Below are 23,517 nucleotides of genomic sequence, written 5' to 3'. Positions count from 1 at the left end.
TTGAACCTTCAACTCTAGTGTTGTACACTTTATAGCAGCAGGGTGGAGTCGCTCCTCCAAAACTTTGTGTTGCTTTAGGTCTCTACCTACATCAACTTTGCAACCAACATAGTTCGACTTTGCTTCCATACAACAAGACAGACCATCGAGGCAATTGTCAAGCATAAAAGAAGTAGTGAATCCAATGTAAAAATCATTCACATGCTCCATCGTCATCAAACGGGTCCCTCTAGCGATTCTCTTCAGCCTGTTAGAAGGGAATAGAGAGAAATTGGTGGAATCGATGTTATTGCTTAAGCCTCATGGGCATATATATAGAAATACAATGAGCACGAGGGTCGATGCAGCCATGGAAAGAACCATGGGACGGCGACATTGCAGTCAAAGGGATGATGCAGCTACAACCCGTTGCTCGATCGATGTAGAGACATGTGTACTGGGAACGATCTTCACGGACTCATGCGGCCGAACGAAAACACGTACACGTCGGGCTGCAACGTACACCAGCACACAATGCAACACGTGTGGTTGTCCAGGCCATGACGCGAGTCATCATGCACAACTTGACGTGCTAGCAACAAAGCCACAAGGCGCACATGATGGTGCGAGCGGCCGCCGTAGCTGATGCGATGACGATCAGCCGGGGACGCCGTGATGCAGCTGATCTGGGCAGATGATGGGCGCCGCTGCCATACCAGGACGCTCACGCGACATGCATGGAGCCCGGGGCACTTTTTAGCACGAGACCATGAAGATGTCGATGAAGTAGAAGTGTTGTAGACGACGGACGACTGCGGGCGGCGCAAACCGATCTACGAATCAAGAAAACCAAAAAAGAATACAGATCAATCAATCGGCGAGAGACAAAACCCCAATCAAAACATTGGGAAAATGACTCTCTAGGGCAGACAATCAACGCGGTCGACGGATGAACCCTGGTTACGGGTTGTGTGGCCCCCGGTGACGATCATGGGAGATCGACCGCCCCAGGGCGGCACGAAGTGGAAGCGACAGCGATGGCTAGGGTTTGAATCGATTAGGCTGATACCGTGTTAGAAGGAAACAGAGAGAGATTGATGCAATCGATGTTATTGCTTGAGCCTGTATATGCATGTTCACAGCTTGAGACGCTCTGAACCATCTAATAAGATAAGTAAGATAAGGTGTTTTGACGATCTGTGATACTATTCCCAAGTGGTGAAACGACATCATTGCGATCTTTAGCCCAAGGAATAGTGCAACAGATTGCTTCAAACATCGTGGGTTCTCTAGACATGCATGCTCTAATGATTGGAAAAAAGACTGCCATCATGATTGCTAATGAAATGCGCAAAGATGGCAAGGAATTCCATGGCACCTAGTTACAGAACGATCCACAACGAACCCCACCAAGCAACCATCATAATGTTTTTTCTAGAAGGCAGCCATAAAGAAAGTTGGTGAACCAGGGGTAATCATAATAACAGCTACAACAGAATTGTACAAACGGAGAAAATTCTTCGACATGGCAGAAGGAATGGGTTTTGCTCTTGCGTTTAGTTATCTCCCCATGCACGCTGGAACACCCATTCTCTCTATAATCGCCTGAAGAAAACACAAGCGATGTCAAGCAGCATCTGAGTTCTCCGTACAGATAAAAAGAGTATCTTATCATTTTCGATGTCAAGTTTGGCGTCCCACAAGCTCTCAGAAGACAAGGTGTAAACAAGAAAGCATCGATGTGAGGCTACATAGATACTTCCTCCGCAAAGAAATATAAGAGCATATAGATCACTATTTTAGTGATCTAAACGCTCTTATATTTGTTTACAGAGGGAGTACTTTCAATCAAACCGTACTTTTGCTTATTGTTCATTCTGTGATGATATAATACAGATGCAACTGTAGTGTTAGTGTACTTTAACATGCATCTTACAAATAGGGGGATTTAGTATCAGAGTATGTCGACTCAGCACAAAATGCAGTGTAACAAAACATTCTAAAAACCGTTGTCGGTGCTAACAAGATAGCTAGGGAATTAAGCCACTAAAAATGTGTGCAGTAATTGCTAGTTGATTTCCGTCACCAAATATATAATATTACTAGTAAGATGCCCGTGCGTTGCACGCAACACCGAAATGCATTGATCCGGGTCATCTCATGTTTAACAAATATCGATAGGTTTCTTCAGATATTCATTCTTCTCTAGAGCTCACAAGCATACGGGTGAATAGTAAATGTACGAAAATAGATAAAAAAATATCTTTTGCAAACAAAAGCATTCAAGTGTTCAACCTGCACCCAAAACTTCATGAAGAAATAACACTTATTGTGCTTTGCAAAAAATGATCTTCAAAAAATATTTTTTGAGTATTGATCTTGTTTATTTTTTCTAGACAGCTATGAATGTAACTCGGGATGACTTGGAAGGGGGCAGAGGAGATGGCGAGGAGGAGGGGGTCGTGGTGGTGGTCGGCAATGCGGCCCAAGCGAAGGCATGAGAGGCGTTGGGGGCAGACGACACCAAGAGCAGCGACCTCTCCAGATTCTTCTTATTTTGTCATGAGATGGCTAGATGAGGTGAGAGGCAGGGGGTTATCTACAAACGAGTAGTGGAGTGCGGAGGTCTTTTTGTAAAACTAACATAGTTTGTCTCAGATGCGTTGGATGTAAATCGAACGGTTGTAAATGAAGGATGGCAGGCACACCATCATCACCGACTCAGCTTTTTATAGGAGTAAGATTATTTTTTCTAGACAGCTATGAATGTAACTCGGGATGACTTGGAAGGGGGCAGAGGAGATGGCGAGGAGGAGGGGGTCGTGGTGGTGGTCGGCAATGTGGCCCAAGCGAAGGCATGAGAGGCGTTGGGGGCAGACGACACCAAGAGCAGCGACCTCTCCAGATTCTTCTTATTTTGTCATGAGATGGCTAGATGAGGTGAGAGGCAGGGGGTTATCTACAAACGAGTAGTGGAGTGCGGAGGTCTTTTTGTAAAACTAACATAGTTTGTCTCAGATGCGTTGGATGTAAATCGAACGGTTGTAAATGAAGGATGGCAGGCACACCATCATCACCGACTCAGCTTTTTATAGGAGTAAGATTATTTTTTCTAGACAGCTATGAATGTAACTCGGGATGACTTGGAAGGGGGCAGAGGAGATGGCGAGGAGGAGGGGGTCGTGGTGGTGGTCGGCAATGTGGCCCAAGCGAAGGCATGAGAGGCGTTGGGGGCAGACGACACCAAGAGCAGCGACCTCTCCAGATTCTTCTTATTTTGTCATGAGATGGCTAGATGAGGTGAGAGGCAGGGGGTTATCTACAAACGAGTAGTGGAGTGCGGAGGTCTTTTTGTAAAACTGACATAGTTTGTCTCAGATGCGTTGGATGTAAATCGAACGGTTGTAAATGAAGGATGGCAGGCACACCATCATCACCGACTCAGCTTTTTATAGGAGTAAGATAAGAGATGATAGATGAGGTACCTTTTTGCTTGTTTCTTGCAGCTCTCCAGCGAGAATAAACTCATCCAATATCAAGTAAACCTAGAGAAAACATGATAAATAATGAATTCAAAATTATAAATGATTCCCAGCCACAAGAACAATTTATTCAAAATTTAGAAGATCTTCAAATATGTTACTTCGATTTAAAAATATAAAGAAATTAGAAGTATAATCGGTCAAACTTGGTTCAGATTACACCTAAAATCAACTTAAAAATGTTTCCTCTTTCCAGGTCCAGTTTAGACTTTAGAATGGATTACTGTCTAATGCAAATACAGTTTGAATCTTGACCAAATTTACCAAGGGTTGAGTGTAAACTATATGGCTGACAGGAAGGAATTTGAAATCATGCGAGCAGAAGGACAAATCTGTATCCAACTATAGAATAGCTGCCTACCCTTGTCAAGTTATGTTTCATGGTTTCCGGCAAAAAAAAAAGCTATGTTTCAAGGCAAAACTTGCCCAGTAAATGAATATTTAAACAAATACACTACCAGCTGAGTAACTTCCATCTTTTTCTTTCAACACGAGGAGTGAGGTAATATAAACAGTTTTGAAATAGCTATTCCCATGTTACCTTGTGGAAGTTAAATACTAAATCAAGTTCACACACGTTGCTGAAGAAATGGTCCAATATCTCCACAAATAAGTGGATACATTCCAAGTATACCAAATCATTATCCGTGATATCTACACATATTGAGAAAAATAGTCCTGCATATCTCCTGTAGATAACTTTGTGCGTACGGAACTGCATGAAAAAACATCCAATTAGATTTTGCCTGCTCCCCACTTGATAGCAGTTTCTTACAGATATGTCCATAGATTGAATAGGTTAATTCACTAGGAGCATATACAGTGTGGTGTTTAAGAGGCTTAGAATTTCTACCTTAGTCATCTAACAGTATTATTATTAACTTGCATATTCAGAATGTTACTCATTGTCGAAACCAAACACTACCTCATTAAGTAAACGTACCTAGTGGTAACTGAGAATCGTCAAAGAAATGAACAAATTATCATTCAAGATAATGCCCAAGGCATTTATGGTATTTTATTACTTGGATTCTTTGACTGTTTGAAATCAGTTAGCAGATGACTCTTTATCTTTCAAAATTTCAGAGCCAAACCTATCTATCTCTTCACCCTGTTTTTAGGGGTTTCCTTTCCAAGCTTACCATACTACTGACTTTGTAATTATAAGTGGGATATGAACGGATTAAGGACGAGCAGCCAAGGGGATCATAACAACAAATGAAAAACACGCATGCAGTATAAAGGTAAAAGCCCCGTCTTCGTGATCCAGAACAGAGGTTGTACACGGATACAATATACAACTGTTTTCATCGGATATTCACATATCTATCAGTGTAAGACAACACAATTGATGCTCCTGAAAGATCTTCTGCGTATGTAAATTTGGAAACTGGACATGCCATCTCAATTTGGATCCTACAGTTATCCTGCTATTCACCGATGCACGCATGGCAGCAAAGGAATTAGAATGGATTCACTAAAGGAAAATTTACAATAAGCAAGTATCAAGAACCCATTAGCTTGACATCTAGCAATAGCATATATCAGGAACCACTCACAAACTATGTACCAACTATAATGATAAAAATTACGCTTTTAGCAAACCCAGCAAAATGTGCAAACAACAACAGATGTAGTATGAACTATGAACCCAGCAGTATAGCATTCAGTGTCTTCTCTACAACTACTGCATTCAACCTGCAGATGCTTGTGTAGTTGCATCTAACCAAAGAACAGCTAGGCCACAAGGCACAACCTTTTCTAACCGCGATTCAATGTACCTTTGTACTCCCTCCATTCCAAATTACTCATCGCAGAAATGGATGTATCTAGAACTAAAATACATCTAGATACATCCATACCTGCGACAAGTAATTCGGAACGGAGGGAGTACAGCAGTATCCACAATTCTACAGCGACTAAACTTATTCTACCTTTTGATCAGATCAAGAACTCAGAGCCCTGGTCTAAATTGCTTCAGACCAAAGCAAAAAAAACGATATCTAAGCTAATTTCGCTTGCGCATATACAGCTGTTTGGCCTCAAATCAGGATCAAGAATTCAATCACCTCAACGAAGTTAGTGAACTTGGGGTCCCTGTTGACGACCAGCCGATGCACCTGGGATACAGAGGAACAACACAGATCAACAACACCCTAATCAGATAGAATCTTTCTCTACGGCTAAATGGGCTGGCCCTGGCTCCGCTCACCTCATACTCAACCTTGTGCTTCTCTGAGTCCTCGAGCGGGACGTAGTACTTGGCCAGCCGCGTCTTCCCCTGCCGATTCTGCAACAGGATGAAACGGATCTGCAAAGAGGTGAGCAAAGATCGGACGGAAGAATGTCAGATCCCGGAGAGGAAACCCGGCGGAGTGGAACGCGAGAACGATCCGTACCATGCTGGGTGATGATGATGACGACCACGCTTGAGAATTCGCGGGATTGGAGCTTGGGAGGGGAATGAATCGGATTTGTGTTGCTTGGTTTGTTGGGTTATGCAGAATGAGCTGTGGGTGGGTTCACCGTTGAAAAGTGGTGCCTCGGCTTCCTCTCCAACCACGCCAGTATTGCTCTTGCATGCGTTAATTTAACTTCTGTGAATTCTTTTTTACGCAGCCGCTCGTATGCACGCAACCCATACCTACTAGCACCTTAAAAAGACTCAATCCATACATCATCTTAAAATTAACAAAATCACGTCTTCTTAGTTTTTTTTTTTAGCATCAGTACAGACACAAGCGCTCATATACACGCGCATACACTCACCCCTATGAACGCACACACGCACACCCTACCCCTATGAGCACCTCCGAAAGACTGAGCCGGCATATCATCTTGAGATTTACGAAGTCACTATAGGCGTCTCATCGTCGACGGGAACGTCTCCTCCCACTGAAAGTGCATCGCCGAAAATCCTGAAATAAATCCAGGAATAATGCGATCACCAGGATTTGAACCCTGGTGGGTTGGGGATACCACTGTCCACCTAACCAACTCAACCACAGGTTGATTCGCTAGACGTCTTCATAGTTGAAAAAAACGTCTCCTTCCATTGAACCCACATGGCCGAAAGATCTGAAATAAATTCAAAAAATGTGAGCACTAATCACTGACGAAGCATAGTGGTCGTGACCCCTTCAAGTTTTGCACATTTGTGACGAAAAAATTCAAGAGAGAGCACACATTAGTGACAGTTCTGTGTTTTGCGGCCCATAAAATTCAGATTTTGTGTTTTGCCCCTTCCTCCCTGTCTAGCTTTGTCAAGCTCCGCCACAATCACCAATGGCAAGTCTAGGACATGAACCCTAGTGGCTAGGAATACCACTGTCCTCCTAATTCACAGGTGGTTCACACTTCTGTAAAATTTTAAAAAACACGTTCCACATTAAATAGCACATAACCGTGTTCATCTGTGTTGTGATCCTGAATTTTTTTTTGGAATAAATTATGTGAAAAAGAGATAAAAAAATTTAAACCCGTCAATACAACGAAATATACATGTTTTATTTGAAACACAATGTATGTGTTCATTTTGTGCTAATACTTAGTCCAACCGCTTTCTCCATGTCATTGTTCGTGTACATTCTCTTCATCTTTTCATCATATTTCAATTCATTCTTTATTATTCAACCGGTTATTGTTTTCAATCGTATTCGCCCCTCCCATTGTTACTATTTACCTTTTTTCTGGGTGCATCTACTTCAGTGTCAACTTTCACTAGTCTTCTTTTTTTCACATGATTTGTGTTCTTCCTTTCACTCGTTTGACGGTCTTCTTTCTTAATTTGGTTTATGTCTATTTAATTATCCTCGTCTTTCTGTTCTAGCCTATTTCAAATTCATGGCATGCTTTTTCGCAGTGCAAAATCATCAACTCATTATTCGGTGTTCTCATTGTGTTACGACACATTATGTCATCTTGGACATACTTGTCATTCTAAAAATACCATTACAGATACCACTATGATTTCAGCGCGCCCTTCAATAGAGTTTGTACTAGGAAGAGTGAGGCAAGAGAGTCAAGTGTGGGCATCTGCCGGGCTAATGAAAGGGAATTGACGGTGTCCTGGACTAGGGGGTACTCACCACGTCGTCTCCCGATCTATTAGATTGGGCCGAGGACCCCCGTGGCCGTATACTCATGGGCCAGTTCGGACGGCTACCGCATACAAGGAAGATTCCACAAGACTTGGCGATCAAGACAAGGACTTCTCCCCACCGGCGTATTCGGCTAGGACTCTTGTTATCCTAGGTCTCCGGTGCATTATATAAACCGAGGCCAGGCTAGTCGATAGATATACAATATATACAACAATCATACCATGGGCTAGCTTCTAGGGTTTAGCCTCCTTGATCTCGTGGTAGATCTACTCTTGTACTACCCATATCATCAATATTAATCGAGCAGGACGTAGGGTTTTACCTCCATCAAGAGGGCCCGAACCTGGGTAAAACATTGTGTCCCTTGTCTCCTATTACCATCGATCCTAGACGCACAGTTCGGGACCCCCTATCCAAGGTCCGCCGGTTTTGACACCGACATTGGTGCTTTCATTGAGAGTTCCGCTGTGTGATCGACAAAAGGATCGATGGCTCGCCTGCAGATCAACTGCGACTTTGGCATCTTCGTCACCAGCTCGACTGGTCACCTTGGTTCGACCAAGAATTGCGCCCCGTGTTCGGATCACCATGTCCGAACGAGGGCCTTCATCAAACATCAACTCCGGTCTCTATCAAGATCACGGAGGAACCATCTATGGAGCTCGGGGGCTCAACGTCAACATTGCCCTCAAGCGACCGTGCTGTTTTTCTGGACAGCGAACTCGTATCTGCCACCACCACCTCCTCAAGTATCGCTTTGACGATCGCTTTGGTGGAATTGTGCGGAATTGAGTCTACAACAACCCTGGAAAATTTTGTCGAGTTCCGATGGAGGAATCTCTGGCAATCCACGATATACCGGAGCCCTATCAAATCTGGACGGGAATTTGGATGAGTTTAGGGCATGGTGTCCATCTTCTAGCTCAGACGTCCTTTGGAAGATCCAACCGTTGATCGGCTGCGGAATTCCTATATCTACCACCTCTCAAAATTTCGGCTCGATCCGACCGTCCAAACTCCGGAAACCTTCCGATTAGTGCATCACTTTTCGGATCTGTTTTCTGTGCGAAAACGAATCCGACCCGAGTTCATCTTTTTTATGAACAGGATTTTGGACATCCATTTTGAAGGAAGTTTTGTATGGGGTATTGTGTTTTGTTCCCGAACACATCCCACTAACTTTAAGATCTTTTGAACATGATCTTCAACATCATGCTGGTGTCAAACCAGTCCGGCAATATTACTCCACGGCTGCCGACTTGCGCTAGACACGACGTCACTTTGTTGAGCCGAGCTCAACTTCTTCGGATCATCATCTCGGCAAGCCGAACAAGAGCCCGGCATCGCGAAGGATAAATCATCACCAACATCGCCGCCCCACGGATTACACGGAGCGGGCATACCGGCATCGCCGCACGGTCGCTTCATCAAGCCGTCATTGACCACGTCACGACCTGCATCGACAGGGCCGCACTATTGCTTCTTCAAGCTGGTGTCCATCACGCCGACCTACTTCGACTCATCGGCTGACATCGAGGCTTCGACATCTCGGCTGGATCGGGGGCTTCGCCATCTCTTCATCAACCTACTCCGGACACTTCGGCATCACTAGCCGATCAGCTCCGTCACATTAGCTGGGCCGAGGGCTTTGCCTCGGCGAGTCAACCTTTACCAGCATTGCCATGCCGTCGTTTTATCACCCATCAGGCAATGGGTGTGCGGAGCGGGTCCCAATTTTAGGAATCACCTTCCTTCGGATTGCTACAACAAATAAACCAGGTGCTATTAATCCCAGTATTTTTTGCTTGTTTGGGTTCATTTTTCCCAAGGAATTATTACTCTGGTTTGTCCGTCATATGTACACAGGTCTATCAAATGGTGGCTGCATTAACGACAGTCGCATGGTGGTTCGGTCAGTTTCCGTACATAGTCCGGCGAACGCCGCACTCGGAGCTCGGACCGACCTGCGAATTCAGGCTTTGCCACGCCTTTACCGCATCACGCCGACGCCCTGCATCGACTTGACTTTGGCGCCAGGCCATATTTCTTTTATTACTCACTTTGCATAAATTATTTATTATGCAATGATTTTTTTAATTATCATTATTACTATTATCTCCGATTTGCACTATTTTTTGTGCACAGGAAAATAATCCGGGGACTTCGGCGTTACTCTGCCGGTCTGCATTGATCGTGATATGTCACCACTTCGGCATGTCAAGCTCTCCGCTCCGCCACCTCAGGACCAGCTTGAGGGATGGAACCTTGCCCCGCATCAAGCTCGGACCGCGTCATCAATACCGAACACATTAACCAGCTAAGTCGCTTTCATGCTCAAAGCTTTAATTTCTAACTTGCGTTCGGTTCGACCAAGCATTATACTTTTTTGGAAAAAAGTTGCTTCTAAAAAATTTCCTTGTCCAAACTTTGTTTGTGACGCATAAATTCAAATACCCCATTTACTTGGGGGCTTCCTTTATGAAGCTTTTCCTATTGCATATGATTATACTTGTACGGCTTCGTTCCTTGTTCGTGTATTACGCCACAATATGCACCACATTGACTTAAGCGATTTGCAAGCTAGGTTGCCTCGCTCCTGTGTTTACCCCTACGTTCCCGATTGTTCGGCTAGGGAGTAAAGGGAGCACCTCTGCGATTGTCACGATCGGGTCACCCGAGCCGGACCTCAGACTGGGTGAAGCCGAAAGCTAGCGCTCTTATAGTTATTCAATGATGGTCGGCACACAACGGAACTCATGAGTACAAAAAATCTATTGCACAAGTCTCATAATAACAATGAGCACCGAAGAAAGATATCGGTGGGGGTACTATTTTCTTCGAAGATGCTTCTTACTCTTCGCAGTAATATAGCATAAGTTCCCTGAGCGCGCTTTGTCTGTTACAGCCTTATGGCCTGATTGCCTGGTTATTGGAAACACCATCGATATTCTCGACCGATGGAGTACATAACACTTTTCGGTCCTTAACCGAAGAGGGAGAAGCCGACGGTCGGTTAAGACGCGTTTAAAGTTCGGTTGAACATAGATATGATATAAGTACTTCGGTACATGCAATCATTCTTCTCCCCAAGTCACTTGGGGGCTCTTAAGTTTATTTGAGCCGTTTTATAATAAGTGTTCTTCTTCTCAGTCGTTGCAAAGTTCTATTATTATTATTTATCACTCCTTTTTTCGACGCGAGTGTGCGGTCACTAGTCGGGGAGCCTAATTTCTCTCTCAAAGCCGCTAGAGTTTAGTTTGCTAAACTGGCCTAATGAGAAGTACTCCGCCCTCGGGATAGGAGGTTGAAGCCGTAGGCTGACCCGCTCGAAGTCTTGAGATAGGATGTGTCATGTTAAAGGACGACAGAAGCACTTCTTTTTTCTAAGACCAATTTTCGGATTGGCACCGAACACTTGATCTTGTTCGGACGTCATGTTTTTACTGACGTTTCTTGGTTTTCCAAGCTTTTTGGCACTTTTAAACTATTTGTGCTTTTCCAGCATTAGTCTCGCAGTGCAACGCCGGACACCTTTAGGGATTCGGCAAAAACATTCTCAGATATTGCTATATATGCATCAGTTTCGAATTGTGTCTTCGGTCAATAGTTGGGTTGCCCGGCTCCTGCACTTGCTTCCTACGTTCCGTTTTGTTCGGCTAGGCGTGCAAAGGGAGAACCACTGCGATTGTGCTTCCAGCTCACATGGTTAAGCACCTTAGTGGAGAAAGCCGAAAACTGACTGTCACAATAAGCGTAAACTGGTCAGCGATCCGATGACTATGACGGGCCATTCATAACATTGGCCGAAGTGTTTACGGCTTGACCTCGACTGTCGCCGAACACTACCGGGGGCTATTAACTGGCCTCCCAAACTAAATCCTCGATATTTTGCTCTTACATTCGAGCTGAGGTTTCATGATCATGCTTAGCATGACAACCCAAAGAAAGGAACCGATAGCGGGACTATTTTCTTTGGAATACATTTCTTCTGTTAAACAGTAATATAACATATCTCTCTGCGTACCTTTGTTTATAAAACCGTGTGGCCAGATTGCCTTGTTTGTCGTAAATCTTTGCCCTCATAAAGGCTTTATAAAGTAGGACAAACACTCCTCGGCTACTGGCCAAGGAGGTGGAAGCCGATGGTCGGTCAACAAAGTTTTGTACAATGCGGATCCGAGCATTAATGACGTAAAGTACTTGGATACATAGAGTCATTACACATAATTTGTGATTTTACTATGGATATTGATCCTTAATCCGGCCACCCGTGCCCGCATTAAGGCTCGGGGGCTACTAGGCTTCGGGCTTATTATTTACAAATATTAAAGGGGCACATCGATCCCCTGATCTGGTGTTGCCACCCGACCAGTGTCTCGGGGGCTACTGCATTGCTTGTCCAATGCAGAAAATTTTATGTGCAATATAGTTTCCGAGGAGATTTTGATCCTCAGGTTGGTCGGCCGCACCCAACCTGAGTCTTGAGGACTGAGCACGCCGCTTTTGTGTCCCGAAGTATTCTGCCGAGCTAGGACTTGATCCTCAGGCCGATTTTGCAAATCAACCTGAGTCTCAGCGGCTACTGGGATCAGCGGTCTTATGTCATCCTTCATGTGCATCTCGGGTTTTAGACCGATACACACCTTGAGGGCTACTAGCTATATATCTCGCAGAGAATAAATTGCACCAATAAAAAAATGGAAAAAAATCGGCCGATAGTCGGGGTGGTGCACCACCTCGGAAGCAGTCCGGCATAAAGCTCGGGCGCTAGTGGCTGGCTCCATATAGGGCATTTCCGGCATTAAGCTCGGCTAAACTCCTTCAACTTTTTGAACCAAGGTGATATGACACCTCGGATATAGTCCGGCATTGGAGCCTGGACACAGTCCGGCGTTGGAGCTCGGATATATTTCAGCGTTGGAGCTCGGATATACAGTCCGGCGTTGGAGCTCGGATACATAGTCCGACATTGGAGCTCGGATACATCCCAGCGCTAGAGCTGGGAAGCGGTCCGGCGTTGGTGCTCGGCTGCAAAAGATACCTCGAATGCAGTCCGGCGTTGGAGCTCGGACGCAAGAGGACCCTGCCTCCCGGGAACAACTTCAAACCCGAGGTGTGGCATAAAAATAAACAAGGCATTGATAAAGGCCGGAAACTTAAAGGGGCTCCTCGGATACCCGACGTGTAAACTCATCGAATGCATTTCGGCGATCCTCAAGATCGAAGATAAAGAAGATTTGTTGAACCAGTTTTCAAGACCGGCAACCAAAGATGAAGAACAGTTCGAAAGAATCGAGGAGCGTCCCTAACTTGAAGACCGGTTCAGGGGGCTACTGACGGTGTCCTGGACTAGGGGGTACTCACCACGTCGTCTCCCGATCTATTAGATTGGGCCGAGGACCCCCGTGGCCGTATACTCATGGGCCAGTTCGGATGGCTGCCGCATACAAGGAAGATTCCACAAGACTTGGCGATCAAGACAAGGACTTCTCCCCACCGGCGTATTCGGCTAGGACTCTTGTTATCCTAGGCCTCCGGTGCATTCTATAAACCGAGGCCAGGCTAGTCGATAGATATACAATATATACAACAATCATACCATAGGCTAGCTTCTAGGGTTTAGCCTCCTTGATCTCGTGGTAGATATACTCTTGTACTACCCATATCATCAATATTAATCGAGCAGGACATAGGGTTTTACCTCCATCAAGAGGGCCCGAACCTGGGTAAAACATTGTGTCCCTTGTCTCCTGTTACCATCGATCCTAGACGCACAGTTCGGGACCCCCTACCCGAGGTCCGCCGGTTTTGACACCGACAGGAATGTAGCTCCCTTCTTTAGTAGGGTGGAGAGGCGGGAGGTTAGTGAAGGGTGATATGTACTAAATATTGTGTAATTGTGGTTGAGGCTTTCTTTGCCTTTCTTCTTTAATATATGATATGCACACTCGTGCATATTCGAGAAAAAAGATTTCATTCTTCCAACCTTAATGGTCTTTCATTTGATTTTATTCTTACTCCTAGCCTTGTAGATCTTTTTTTAAGTTATGTTATCTTAAGCTTTAAGTTTAATTTTTTGTCCTCCAAAACTTGTGTTACAAAACATATGTACATACCAAGTTTCATCTCTTGAGACTTACCAAACAGCATGATCTCCGTCGATTTTGTTGTTTCATACTTAATATGCACTGTATTCATGAATATGAAGAACATAGCGATGCACTTTGCAAGTTTGAGGACCATTGTAGACGTAACCGGTGAGTTCAAGGAATATAGATGCAATTGACTTAGAAAACAATGTATGATAAGTTGTCAGAAAACGATTTGCCAGCCAGCCTGGATGTCTGGCCTAAAGCCCAGAAATTCGGCTAACCAACAGAAGGTTTCTGCTCAAGCCTGATGCCTGGCCTGCTCCTTGGATGCCGGTCCCTAGAGAACTCACATGTGGAAGACAACCCCTAGAGCGAACCCAAACATCCGACCCTTCAACGGTCGGACATCCGGACCCTGCCTACGAACAGATTGGCCCAAGAGGCCTTTAATAGAGGTGAAGGTGTCCCGATGTTTCGATGAGATAGCTATCATTTTCTATGGTAATCGACTTTGACGATCCGACTACGAACGTGCGAAGACGTCACACCTTAGCAATCGCTAAACCAACTTTCGAGGGGTTATTGACTATGCCGAAGCATGCTCAACCTCACCAGGAGGGTCTATTTCCTGCGAGCAAACAAAGAACAAGCAAGAAACTGAGATTGCAATCTGGATATTGCGAATATAAGAGGAAAGCTTTATTGATGAAAGTGGGGTTTTGTGACGTCTTGGTCTGGTCATTGAACACACACGAAGTACGCGAAGTTGCAACTATGACGAACTTTTAATCTAAACAAACCCAAAGTCCAAACGACGCCCTAAGGGTTGTATATATGGAGGAAGAGGGGGGGGGGATTTTGTGACCCTTGGAGGAGGGGTCTGAAACCAACCCTAACTCTTGTTTCCCCACACACACGGACTCTAAAAATATCCTATACTCAAGTATTTCGAAATTACATGGGCCTGACCCAAAAATAAGGTGGCATAGCACCTATTATAAGCTAGGGCCATTTGCATTTGTGTCCCTAACTCGAACCACCTACTCAGATTTGCCCCTAATTTCGAAGCCTGCTCAAATCTGCCCTCGTGCCGTTAGTTGCACTTATAGAAATGCTCCTCCGTGCCATTTCCGTCCAGTCAAAGTTGTTTGGCCGTTATCTGGCCGTTTCTTTGACAGTTTTGCCCTTGTGTCCATGTGCCACTTACTTGTGGGTCCCACTCTTAAAAAATAAAACGAAAAAACACTTTCTCTCTCGGACACACTTACATGTGGGGCCAGTCTAGAAAAATAGAAAAAAGAACATGACTATTCAAACTAGTCCGACGGTTGCCGGCGACGACCAAATCCCACGGCAAAGCCACGCTGGGAGGCCATGAGGAGGCTGGTCGAGGGAACTAGGCGATAGCCATTACTCTATCGCGTCCAGGGATGTGCTCTATGGACCATATGGTCGCCGGAGCGAACGACGGTGACCATTCCTGCGACGGCTCCGGGCGGCGCAAGTGCGGCAACTACCATGCAAGGGGGAGTGAGAGGAAAACTCTCTGTGTGAACTTAAGGAGCCGACTAGGAGCATGATGGTGATGTCCCTGGGGTTCGGGGAAGACTGGAGCGACGACTTCGACGATGGCGGCCATGGCAGAGCTCGGAGCTCATGGAGAAGACGGCCCAAGGCCATGGAGTTTGCTATGGAGGACTCCTAGGTCTTCTTTAGTACATCAAGATGCCAGAGGAACCGCTGGGATCGGCCGACGTGCTGCAATGGCGTCGAATCGAAGGAGGCAGTCCGAGCTCGGCGGCGGGGCAGATGTGTTGTGGCGCTCTGTCCTGGACGTCTCTTGTCAATATCATAGGCTGGTAGGACAAGATCATGGTGTATGAGATTCCTGGCAAGGTGGCGGCGCTTCGGGTCACCGTTGGCCATGTACTTGATAGACGCCAGTGATGGGGCGCTCTCTGGCATGCTTGCGTGACAGGGCTAGAGGGCGGGACAAGAACGAAGGCAAGCGACAGAGAGAGAACAAGGGAGAGAGGGTTGCCGCGTCAGGGGAGGCCAGTGGCCAACGCAGCGCCCGTCGACACTCTTGCCGGAGTTGAGAGGTACCGGCCGTCGGGCTGTCGTTCGGCAGGGGGAGAGACAAAGAGAGGGGGAGGTGAGAGAGAGTTTTTTATGGACGAGGGGCCCCACATGTAAGTGTGTGAGAGAGAGGGGTGAGAGAAAGGGATTTTTCCATTTTATTTTTTGAGAGTCGGTCCCATTAGTAAGTGGCACATGGAGATAGGGGCGAAAATGTCAAAGAAACAGTCAAATAGCGGTCAAAGCCCTTTAACTGGACGGTAACGGCACGGAATGGCATTTCTATAAGGACACCTAATGGCAGAGGGGTAAATTTGAGCACCCTTCGAAATTAGGGGTAAATTTAAGTAGTGGGTTCGAGTTAGGGACACAAATGTAAAAGACCCTATAAGCTATGGATGAAATTTATGAAAGGGCATCTTGTATATTTCGTCCATGTCCTTGTATGTCATCAAGGAGGCTTCAAAGTACTGAAATCTACACTAGAAACGCCGTTTCGGTTCCCTTCGCGCGTGCCTTCATCTCCATACTTGTTTCTGCTCTAGTGTTCATTCCTCTTGTCCATGCTAGCCCCTTCATTAGTAATCAACACAAATGTATTCAATTTAGGCAGCATCATATTCTCATGAACATTAGAATTGTTACCATGAAACGAAAGTACCTGGTAATTCAATTGGTGTGCGCGAGCTCTAATGATTGGTCTAGTATGTATAGCAGCAGGGGCTGTGGGTGTAACAGTGGTATTGATGTCTTCATCATCCTCCCCTTCTTGAAATAAAGTCGTCCTCGATGGAAGCTCATCTTCCTCACCCAAATAAGGCTTCAAATCTGCAACGTTAAAAGTGGGACTAACCCCAAAATCTACATGCAGCTCAAATTTATATGCATTATCATTTATTTTCTCTAACACCTTAAAAGGACCATCAACACATGGCATTAGCTTTGCAAGGATCGATATAGTTGACTAGAGGGGGGGGTGAATAGGCAACTAACAATTTTTAGCTTTTCTTTACCAATTTAAACTTTGCATCAAAGTAGGTTGTCTACTAGCACCTTGAAAAGACTCAATGCACACATCATCTTAAAAATGACAAAATCATCACAGACGCCTTCGTAGTTGACGGAAACGTCTCCTCCCACTGAACCCACATCGCCGAAAGGTCTGAAATAAATCCAGAAAATGCGAGCACTAATCACTGGCAGAGCATAGTGGTCGTGGCTGATACGTCTCCATTGTATCTACTTTTCCAAACACTTTTGACCTTGTTTTGGACTCTAACTTGCATGATTTGAATGGAACTAACCCGGACTGACGCTGTTTTCAGCAGAATTGCCATGGTGTTATTTTTGTGCAGAAATAAAAGTTCTCTGAATGACTTGAAAATCAATGAAGACATGTTTTGGAATAAATAAAAAATACTGGCGAAAATAATCAACATCAGGGGGCCCACGCCCTGTCCACGAGGGTGCAGGGCGCGCCCCCTGCCTCGTGGGCCCCCTGAGGCTCCACCGACGTCAACTCCAACTCTATGTATTCACGTTCGGGGAGAAAAAAATTAGAGAGAAGGATTCATCGCGTTTTACGATACGGAGTCGCCACCAAGCCCTAATCTCTATCGTGAGGGCTATTCGGGAGTCCGTTCGGGGCTCCGGAGAGGGGAAACCATCACCATCGTCATCATCAACCTTCCTCCATCACCAATTTCATGATGCTCACCGCTGTGCGTGAGTAATTCCATCGTAGGCTTGCTGGACGGTGATGGGTTGGATGAGATTTATCATGTAATCGAGTTAGTTTTGTTAGGGTTTGATCCCTAGTATCCATTATGTTCTGAGATTGATGTTGCTATGACTTTGCTATGCTTAATGCTTGTCACTAGGGCCCGCGTGCCATGATTTCAGATCTGAACCTATTATGTTTTCATGAATATATGTGAGTTCTTGATCCTATTTTGCAAGTAAATAGTCACCTACTATGTGTTATGATTCGGTAACCCCGAAGTGACAATAATCGGGACCACTCCCGGTAATGACTATAGTTTGAGGAGTTCATGTATTCACTAAGTGTTAAAACTTTGTTCGATACTCTATTAAAAGGAGGCCTTAATATCCCTTAGTTTCCAATAGGACCCGCTGCCACGGGAGGGTAGGACAAAAGATGCCATGCAAGTTCTTTTCCATAAGCACGTATGACTATATTGGGAATACATGCCTACATAACATTCATGAACTGGAGCTAGTTTTGTGTCACCCTATGTTATAACTGTTGCATGAGGAATCGCATCCGACATAATTATCCATCATCGATCCATTACCTACGAGCTTTTCACACATTGATCTTTTCTTAGTTACTTTTCCATTGCTACTGTTACAATCACTACAAAAGCAATACTATTACTTTTGCCACCGTTGCCACTATTTCCATATTACTTTGCTACTAAATACTTTGCTGCAGATATTAAGTCTTTCAGGTGTGGTTGAATTGAAAACTCAACTGTTAATACTTTAGAATATTCTTTGGCTCCCCTTGTATCAAATCAATAAATTTGGGTTGAATACTCTACCCTCAAAAACTGTTGCGATCCCCTATACTTGTGGGTTATCAAGACTATTTTCTGGCAGCGTTGCCTGGGAGCATAGCTTTATTCTTTGAGTCACTTGGGAATTATATCTGTTGATCACTATGAGGAACTTGAAAGATGAAAGAACCAAGATTTTTCCCTCAACTACGAGGGGAGGTAAGGAACTGCCATCTAGCTCTGCACTTGATTCACCTTCTGTTTTGAGTAAACTTGCGACACCTACTCCTCTATTGATTCTGATATGTCACATGTTATTGATGATGCCACTTCTGCTATGCATGATGCTTATGATGAAACTACTTCTATACTTGATAATACTTTATCATTAGGTGAATTTCTTGATGAACAACTTGCTAGGGTTAGAGAGAATGAAATTATTGAAACTGATAATATTGATGAAAGTGATGATGAAGATTCTCCCCCTAGATATGAATTGCCTGATGTGCCTGAAGGTTATGTTATGGATGAAGAAATTGCTAGAGATCTTTTAGCTTGCAAAGATAGATATGTCTTAAGAAATTGTTAGCTAAGCTGAAAGAAAAATCTTTGAATGCTAGAATGAAATATGACCCTGCTTTTGCTACTTCACCTATCTGTATTTCTGATAAGGATTATGATTTCTCTGTCGATCCTGGGATAATTACTTTGGTTGAATATGATCCTTTTTATGGCTATGAATCTGAAACTGTTGTGGCACATCTTACTAAATTGAATGATATAGCCACCCTATTCACTAATGAGGAAAAAATTCGTTACTACTATATCCTTAAGTTATTTCCGTTCTCATTAAAGGGTGATACTAAAACATGGTTTAATTCTCTTGATCCTGGTTGTGTGCGTAGTCCCCAGGGTATGATTTATTACTTCTCTGCTAAATATTTCCCCGCTCATAAGAAACAAGCTGCCTTAAGGGAAATATATAACTTTGTGCAAATTGAAGAAGAGAGTCTCCCACAAGCTTGGGGGAGGCTTCTCCGATTACTTAATGCTTTGCCTAATCATCCTCTCAAGAAAAAGGAAATACTTGATATCTTTTATAATGGACTAGCCGATGCTTCCAGAGACCACCTGGATAGTTGTGCTGGTTGTGTTTTCAGGAAAAGAACTGTTGATCAAGCTGAATTGCTATTGAATAATATGTTGAGTAATGATAATGATTGGACACTTCCTGAACCAACTCCTAAGCCAACTCCGAAGAAAAGGGGTATTCTATTTCTCAGTCCTGAAGATATGCAAGAGGCAAAGAAATCTATGAAAGAAAAGGGTATTAAAGCTGAAGATGTTAAGAATTTACCACCTATTGAAGAAATACATGGTCTTGATAACCCGACACAGGTAGCAAAGGTAAATTATCTCTATAGATTTAATAAGGTTGAAATCCCATCTACTAAGTTTGCTAGCTAATACTTGGATGAGTTTGATAATTTCATTGTTAAACAAGAAGACTTCAATGCTTATGTTGGTAGACAATTGAAATGTAATGCTTATATGATTGAACACTTGAGTGATTATATGTCTAGAGTTAAAGGTGAACTTAAACTTATTAGTAAACATGCTTCTATGATTACCACTCAAGTAGAACAAGTGCTTAAAGCACAAGATGATTTGCTCAATGAATTAAATAATAAGAAAAATGATAATGCTGTTAGAGTTGTGACTAGAGGGGGTAAAATGACTCAGGAACCTCTATATCCTGAGGGCCCCCCTAAGAGAGTTGAGCAAGATTCTCAGAGAACTAATGTTGATGCACCTAGTCCTTCTAAAAAGAAGAAAGAGAAAAATTATAAGACTTTGCATGCTTCTAGTGAACCTGTTGTTGACACACCTGAGAATCCCAATGATATTTCTATTTCTGATGCTGAAACACAATCTGGTAATAAACATGAACCCAGTGATAATGTTAATGATGATGTTCATGTTGATGCTCAACCTAGCAATAACAATGATGTAGAGATTGAACCTGCTGTTGATCTTGATAACCCACAATCAAAGAATCAACGTTATGATAAGAGAGACTTCGTTGCTAGGAAGCATGGTAAAGAAAGAGAACCATGGTTTCACAAACCCATGCCTTTTCCTCCTAAACCATCCAAGAAAAAAGGATGATGAGGATTTTGAGCACTTTGCTGAAATGATTAGACCTATCTTTTTGCATATGCGTTTGACTGATATGCTTAAAATGAATCCTTATGCTAAGTATATGAAAGATATTGTTACAAATAAAGGAAAGATACTGGAAGCTGAAATTTCCACCATGCTTGCCAATATACTTTTAAAGGTGGAATACCTAAGAAACTAGGAGATCCAGGAGTACCAACTATACCATGCTCCATTAAAAGAAACTATGTTAAAACTGCTTTATGTGATCTTGGAGCCGATGTTAGTGTTATGCCTCTCTCTTTATATCATAGAATTGATTTGAATAAGTTGACACCTACTGAAATATCTTTGCAAATGGCTGATAAATCAACTGCTATACCTGTCGGTATTTGTGAGGATGTGCCTGTTGTGGTTGCAAACGTTACTATTTTAACGGACTTTGTTATCCTTGATATTCCCGAGGACGATAGTATGTCTATTATCCTTGGTAGACCCTTTTTGAATACTGCAGGGGCTGTTATTGATTGCAACAAAGGCAATGCCACTTTTCATGTTAATGGTAATGAGCATACGGTACACTTTCTGAGGAAACAGCCTCAAGTCAACAGTATCAATTCTATTGGAAAAATTTCAATGATTACTATTAGATGTTTTGAATTCCCTCTTCCTACTATCAAGAAGAAATATGATATTCTTATTGTTGGGAACATGCATATCCCCATTGAGGTAACTTAGTGTTATTCAAAAATTCTCTGGTTTCATGTTATTCGGAAAGAGTTTGTTAACAAGACTTGATCAACCTTGTTAGTGGATTCCTTTTGATGAGCATGAGATGGATGAAGTTAGAAAGCATGACCCTCTGTACCCTCCTTTTACTTTCTGTTATTTAGATTAAATAAAGCAAAAATAATAATTGCTGTCTGTTTTCTGAATCATCCTTGCAATAAAAAATACCCCGAAAATAAAAGTTCTCCAAATGTCCTAAAAATGAAATATGATTTTTTAGAATATTTAAGAATTATTGGTACTAAGAACACACCAGGGGGCCACACCACCTAGCCACGAGGGTCCAGGGCGCACCCGCCCCCTAGGGCGTGTCCCCAGCCTCGTGGACCCCACATGGGCCCCCTTCACTTATTCCAGCACCCACACACTTCGTCTTCCTACAGAAAAATCACCCCACAGCTCAAACCCGAGTTCTAGCTCATCTTGCTGCCATTTTCGATCTCCTAGCTCAAAGCTCCATTCACAAAACTGCTTTGGGGGATTGTTCTTCGGTATGTGACTCCTCCAATGGTCCAATTAGTTTTTGTTCTAGTGCTTTATTTATTGCAAATTTTTGCTGCTTAGGTGACCATGTTCTTGAGCTTGCATGTCAAATTTATGTGGTCAAAAGTAGTTTTAATGCATGATATGGCCTCTAGGCACTTGTAGGAGTAGTTGCTATCAATCTTGTTGAGTTTGATTCACTTTTTATTTTTGAGTCACTAAAGTTTCATAAATTTTTCAGAGAAAGAAAATGTTTAGGAAAATGTACCAAGGTGGTTCCTCAAGGAAGCAAGGACCAAGGCTCGCGATACATGAGCCAGACGATGAACCACCAAGGGATGCTCAAGTGCGGCCTTGTGAATGGCCGTCGGAGGAATTTATGGTCCAGGCAAGCATCAAGGATGAATTTGACGCGTATGTGTGTAACGCTGATCTTGAGGGCTTCGTGTCAGATAAGTGCCGGCAATACCGCTATCTAACTGATTCCTTTGTGAGAAGGTTTAAATTTACATCCTCGCGCAATTCTCACACTGTTTTATTTGATCTTTATGATAAATCATATACCATGGACCTAGAAGATTTTAATATTGCTTGTAAACTTCCGCAGTGGGGCAATGTTAGTGAACCTCGCAAATCTGAATATAAATACTTTCTTGCTAGTATTACTGTGGGGGAATCTAGGGAAATCACACAAGCTACCATAGGGAGCGCTCATTTCCCTTCCGTACATTATTTTGCTATCTTCATTGGTAGATGCATTAACGGTAAAGATGAGGCTTGTCACATGTGTGTTCCAGATCTTAGTGTCCTCAAGAGTGCGGAATTAGGTGATAAACAATATAACTTGGGGGCCATTGTTGCACGAAGGTTGCATCAGAACAGTATAAGTGGAGATTTGTTTGGTGGAATTTATGCAACTCGTGTAGCTAATTATCTTAATATACCCATACATGGAAATGATATGGAACTGCCACCTGCTTATCTAGATATAATGCTATGGTTCGCCATCAGTTTGTTGAGAGGAATGAACAGTTCCTCTAGTACCGACTAATCTTTGACAGACGACGCACTGTCCATGTTGCCATCCCTGTTCCTACTTTCTTTGACTTTCAGGCAAAAAGGAGATATGTTATAACCAGGGAGGAAGCGAACGAATATGAGAGGAGGACGGAGGCAACTCGCCTCAAGCTGCAGCTCGTCAGGGAGTAGCTGCTGCATCTCAGTTCGACCCCAGCTATAGCTTTGGATATCCACCGGGCCAGCAGTGGCCATAGACCAACTTAGGCCAAAAGCCTAAGCTTGGGGGAGTACGTATTTCTCACCTACATTACATTCATGTTCACACTCTCATTCTAGTTGTCGGTGCTCATACTTTTTCATAGTATCATCCATGCTAGTTTATTTTCTTTTGCAGCATTCTTCTTGTGTGTTTGAAAAAACCTTATTAAAAACCAAAAAAAATAGTTGTAGATTTTAGCTAGTTTACTTTACATGCATGCAGTAGTAGTAATTAAAAGAAAACCCAAAAGATTTCTCATTCTTCTTTTGCTTGTTGGGAGCTTTCCCGTGTAAATAGTTTTGTTTCTTTTCTTTTCTTTGGGGGTCGAGAGGAGAAGACCATGATGAAAATGTTGAGTGGCTCTCATATGCATTATTGTTGATCTAACCAAGAGCTCATATTACCTTGTCTTCTCCCTTGTATTAAATGCTTGCAGATTCCAGCTTAGTCCAATGCACGTGCACTATTATTATTATCCACACCGTTCGGTCG

General features: G+C 43.5%; 1 protein-coding gene across 3 annotated transcripts; it reads right to left on the bottom strand.

Moving 5' to 3' along the window:
* Positions 1–271: 271 nt before the first annotated feature.
* On the bottom strand, positions 272–8,214 carry LOC123102818 (AP-2 complex subunit sigma). Of its 3 annotated transcripts, XM_044524256.1 has the most exons (7): positions 8,021–8,214; positions 6,379–6,439; positions 5,734–5,832; positions 5,591–5,641; positions 4,063–4,236; positions 3,465–3,524; positions 1,291–1,584 (listed from the first exon to the last, which is right to left on the bottom strand). In XM_044524256.1, exons 1-7 carry the CDS (start codon positions 8,212–8,214, stop codon positions 1,540–1,542), a joined length of 684 nt encoding a protein of 227 aa, XP_044380191.1. In that variant the 3' UTR covers positions 1,291–1,539. The 3 variants fall into 3 exon arrangements, with proteins under 3 accessions (XP_044380193.1, XP_044380191.1, XP_044380192.1); XM_044524258.1 differs by lacking the exons at positions 1,291–1,584; positions 6,379–6,439; positions 8,021–8,214 and adding exons at positions 272–812; positions 5,921–6,041; XM_044524257.1 differs by lacking the exons at positions 6,379–6,439; positions 8,021–8,214 and adding an exon at positions 5,921–6,141.
* Positions 8,215–23,517: the final 15,303 nt, after the last annotated feature.

Source organism: Triticum aestivum, chromosome 5A (assembly GCF_018294505.1).
Source record: "Triticum aestivum cultivar Chinese Spring chromosome 5A, IWGSC CS RefSeq v2.1, whole genome shotgun sequence".
Lineage (NCBI taxonomy): Eukaryota > Viridiplantae > Streptophyta > Magnoliopsida > Poales > Poaceae > Triticum > Triticum aestivum.
Note: the sequence above shows the minus strand (reverse complement) of the source record. Positions and strands in the feature narration are given on the sequence as shown.

Coding starts and splice junctions, on each gene's coding strand:
- LOC123102818 (XM_044524258.1), bottom strand. Junction 3,525..4,062: donor TAGTATTTAACTTCCACAAG/GTAACATGGGAA, acceptor TGTTTTCTCTAG/GTTTACTTGATATTGGATGA. Junction 813..3,464: donor TGCAAGAAACAAGCAAAAAG/GTACCTCATCTA, acceptor CTTGATTCGTAG/ATCGGTTTGCGCCGCCCGCA.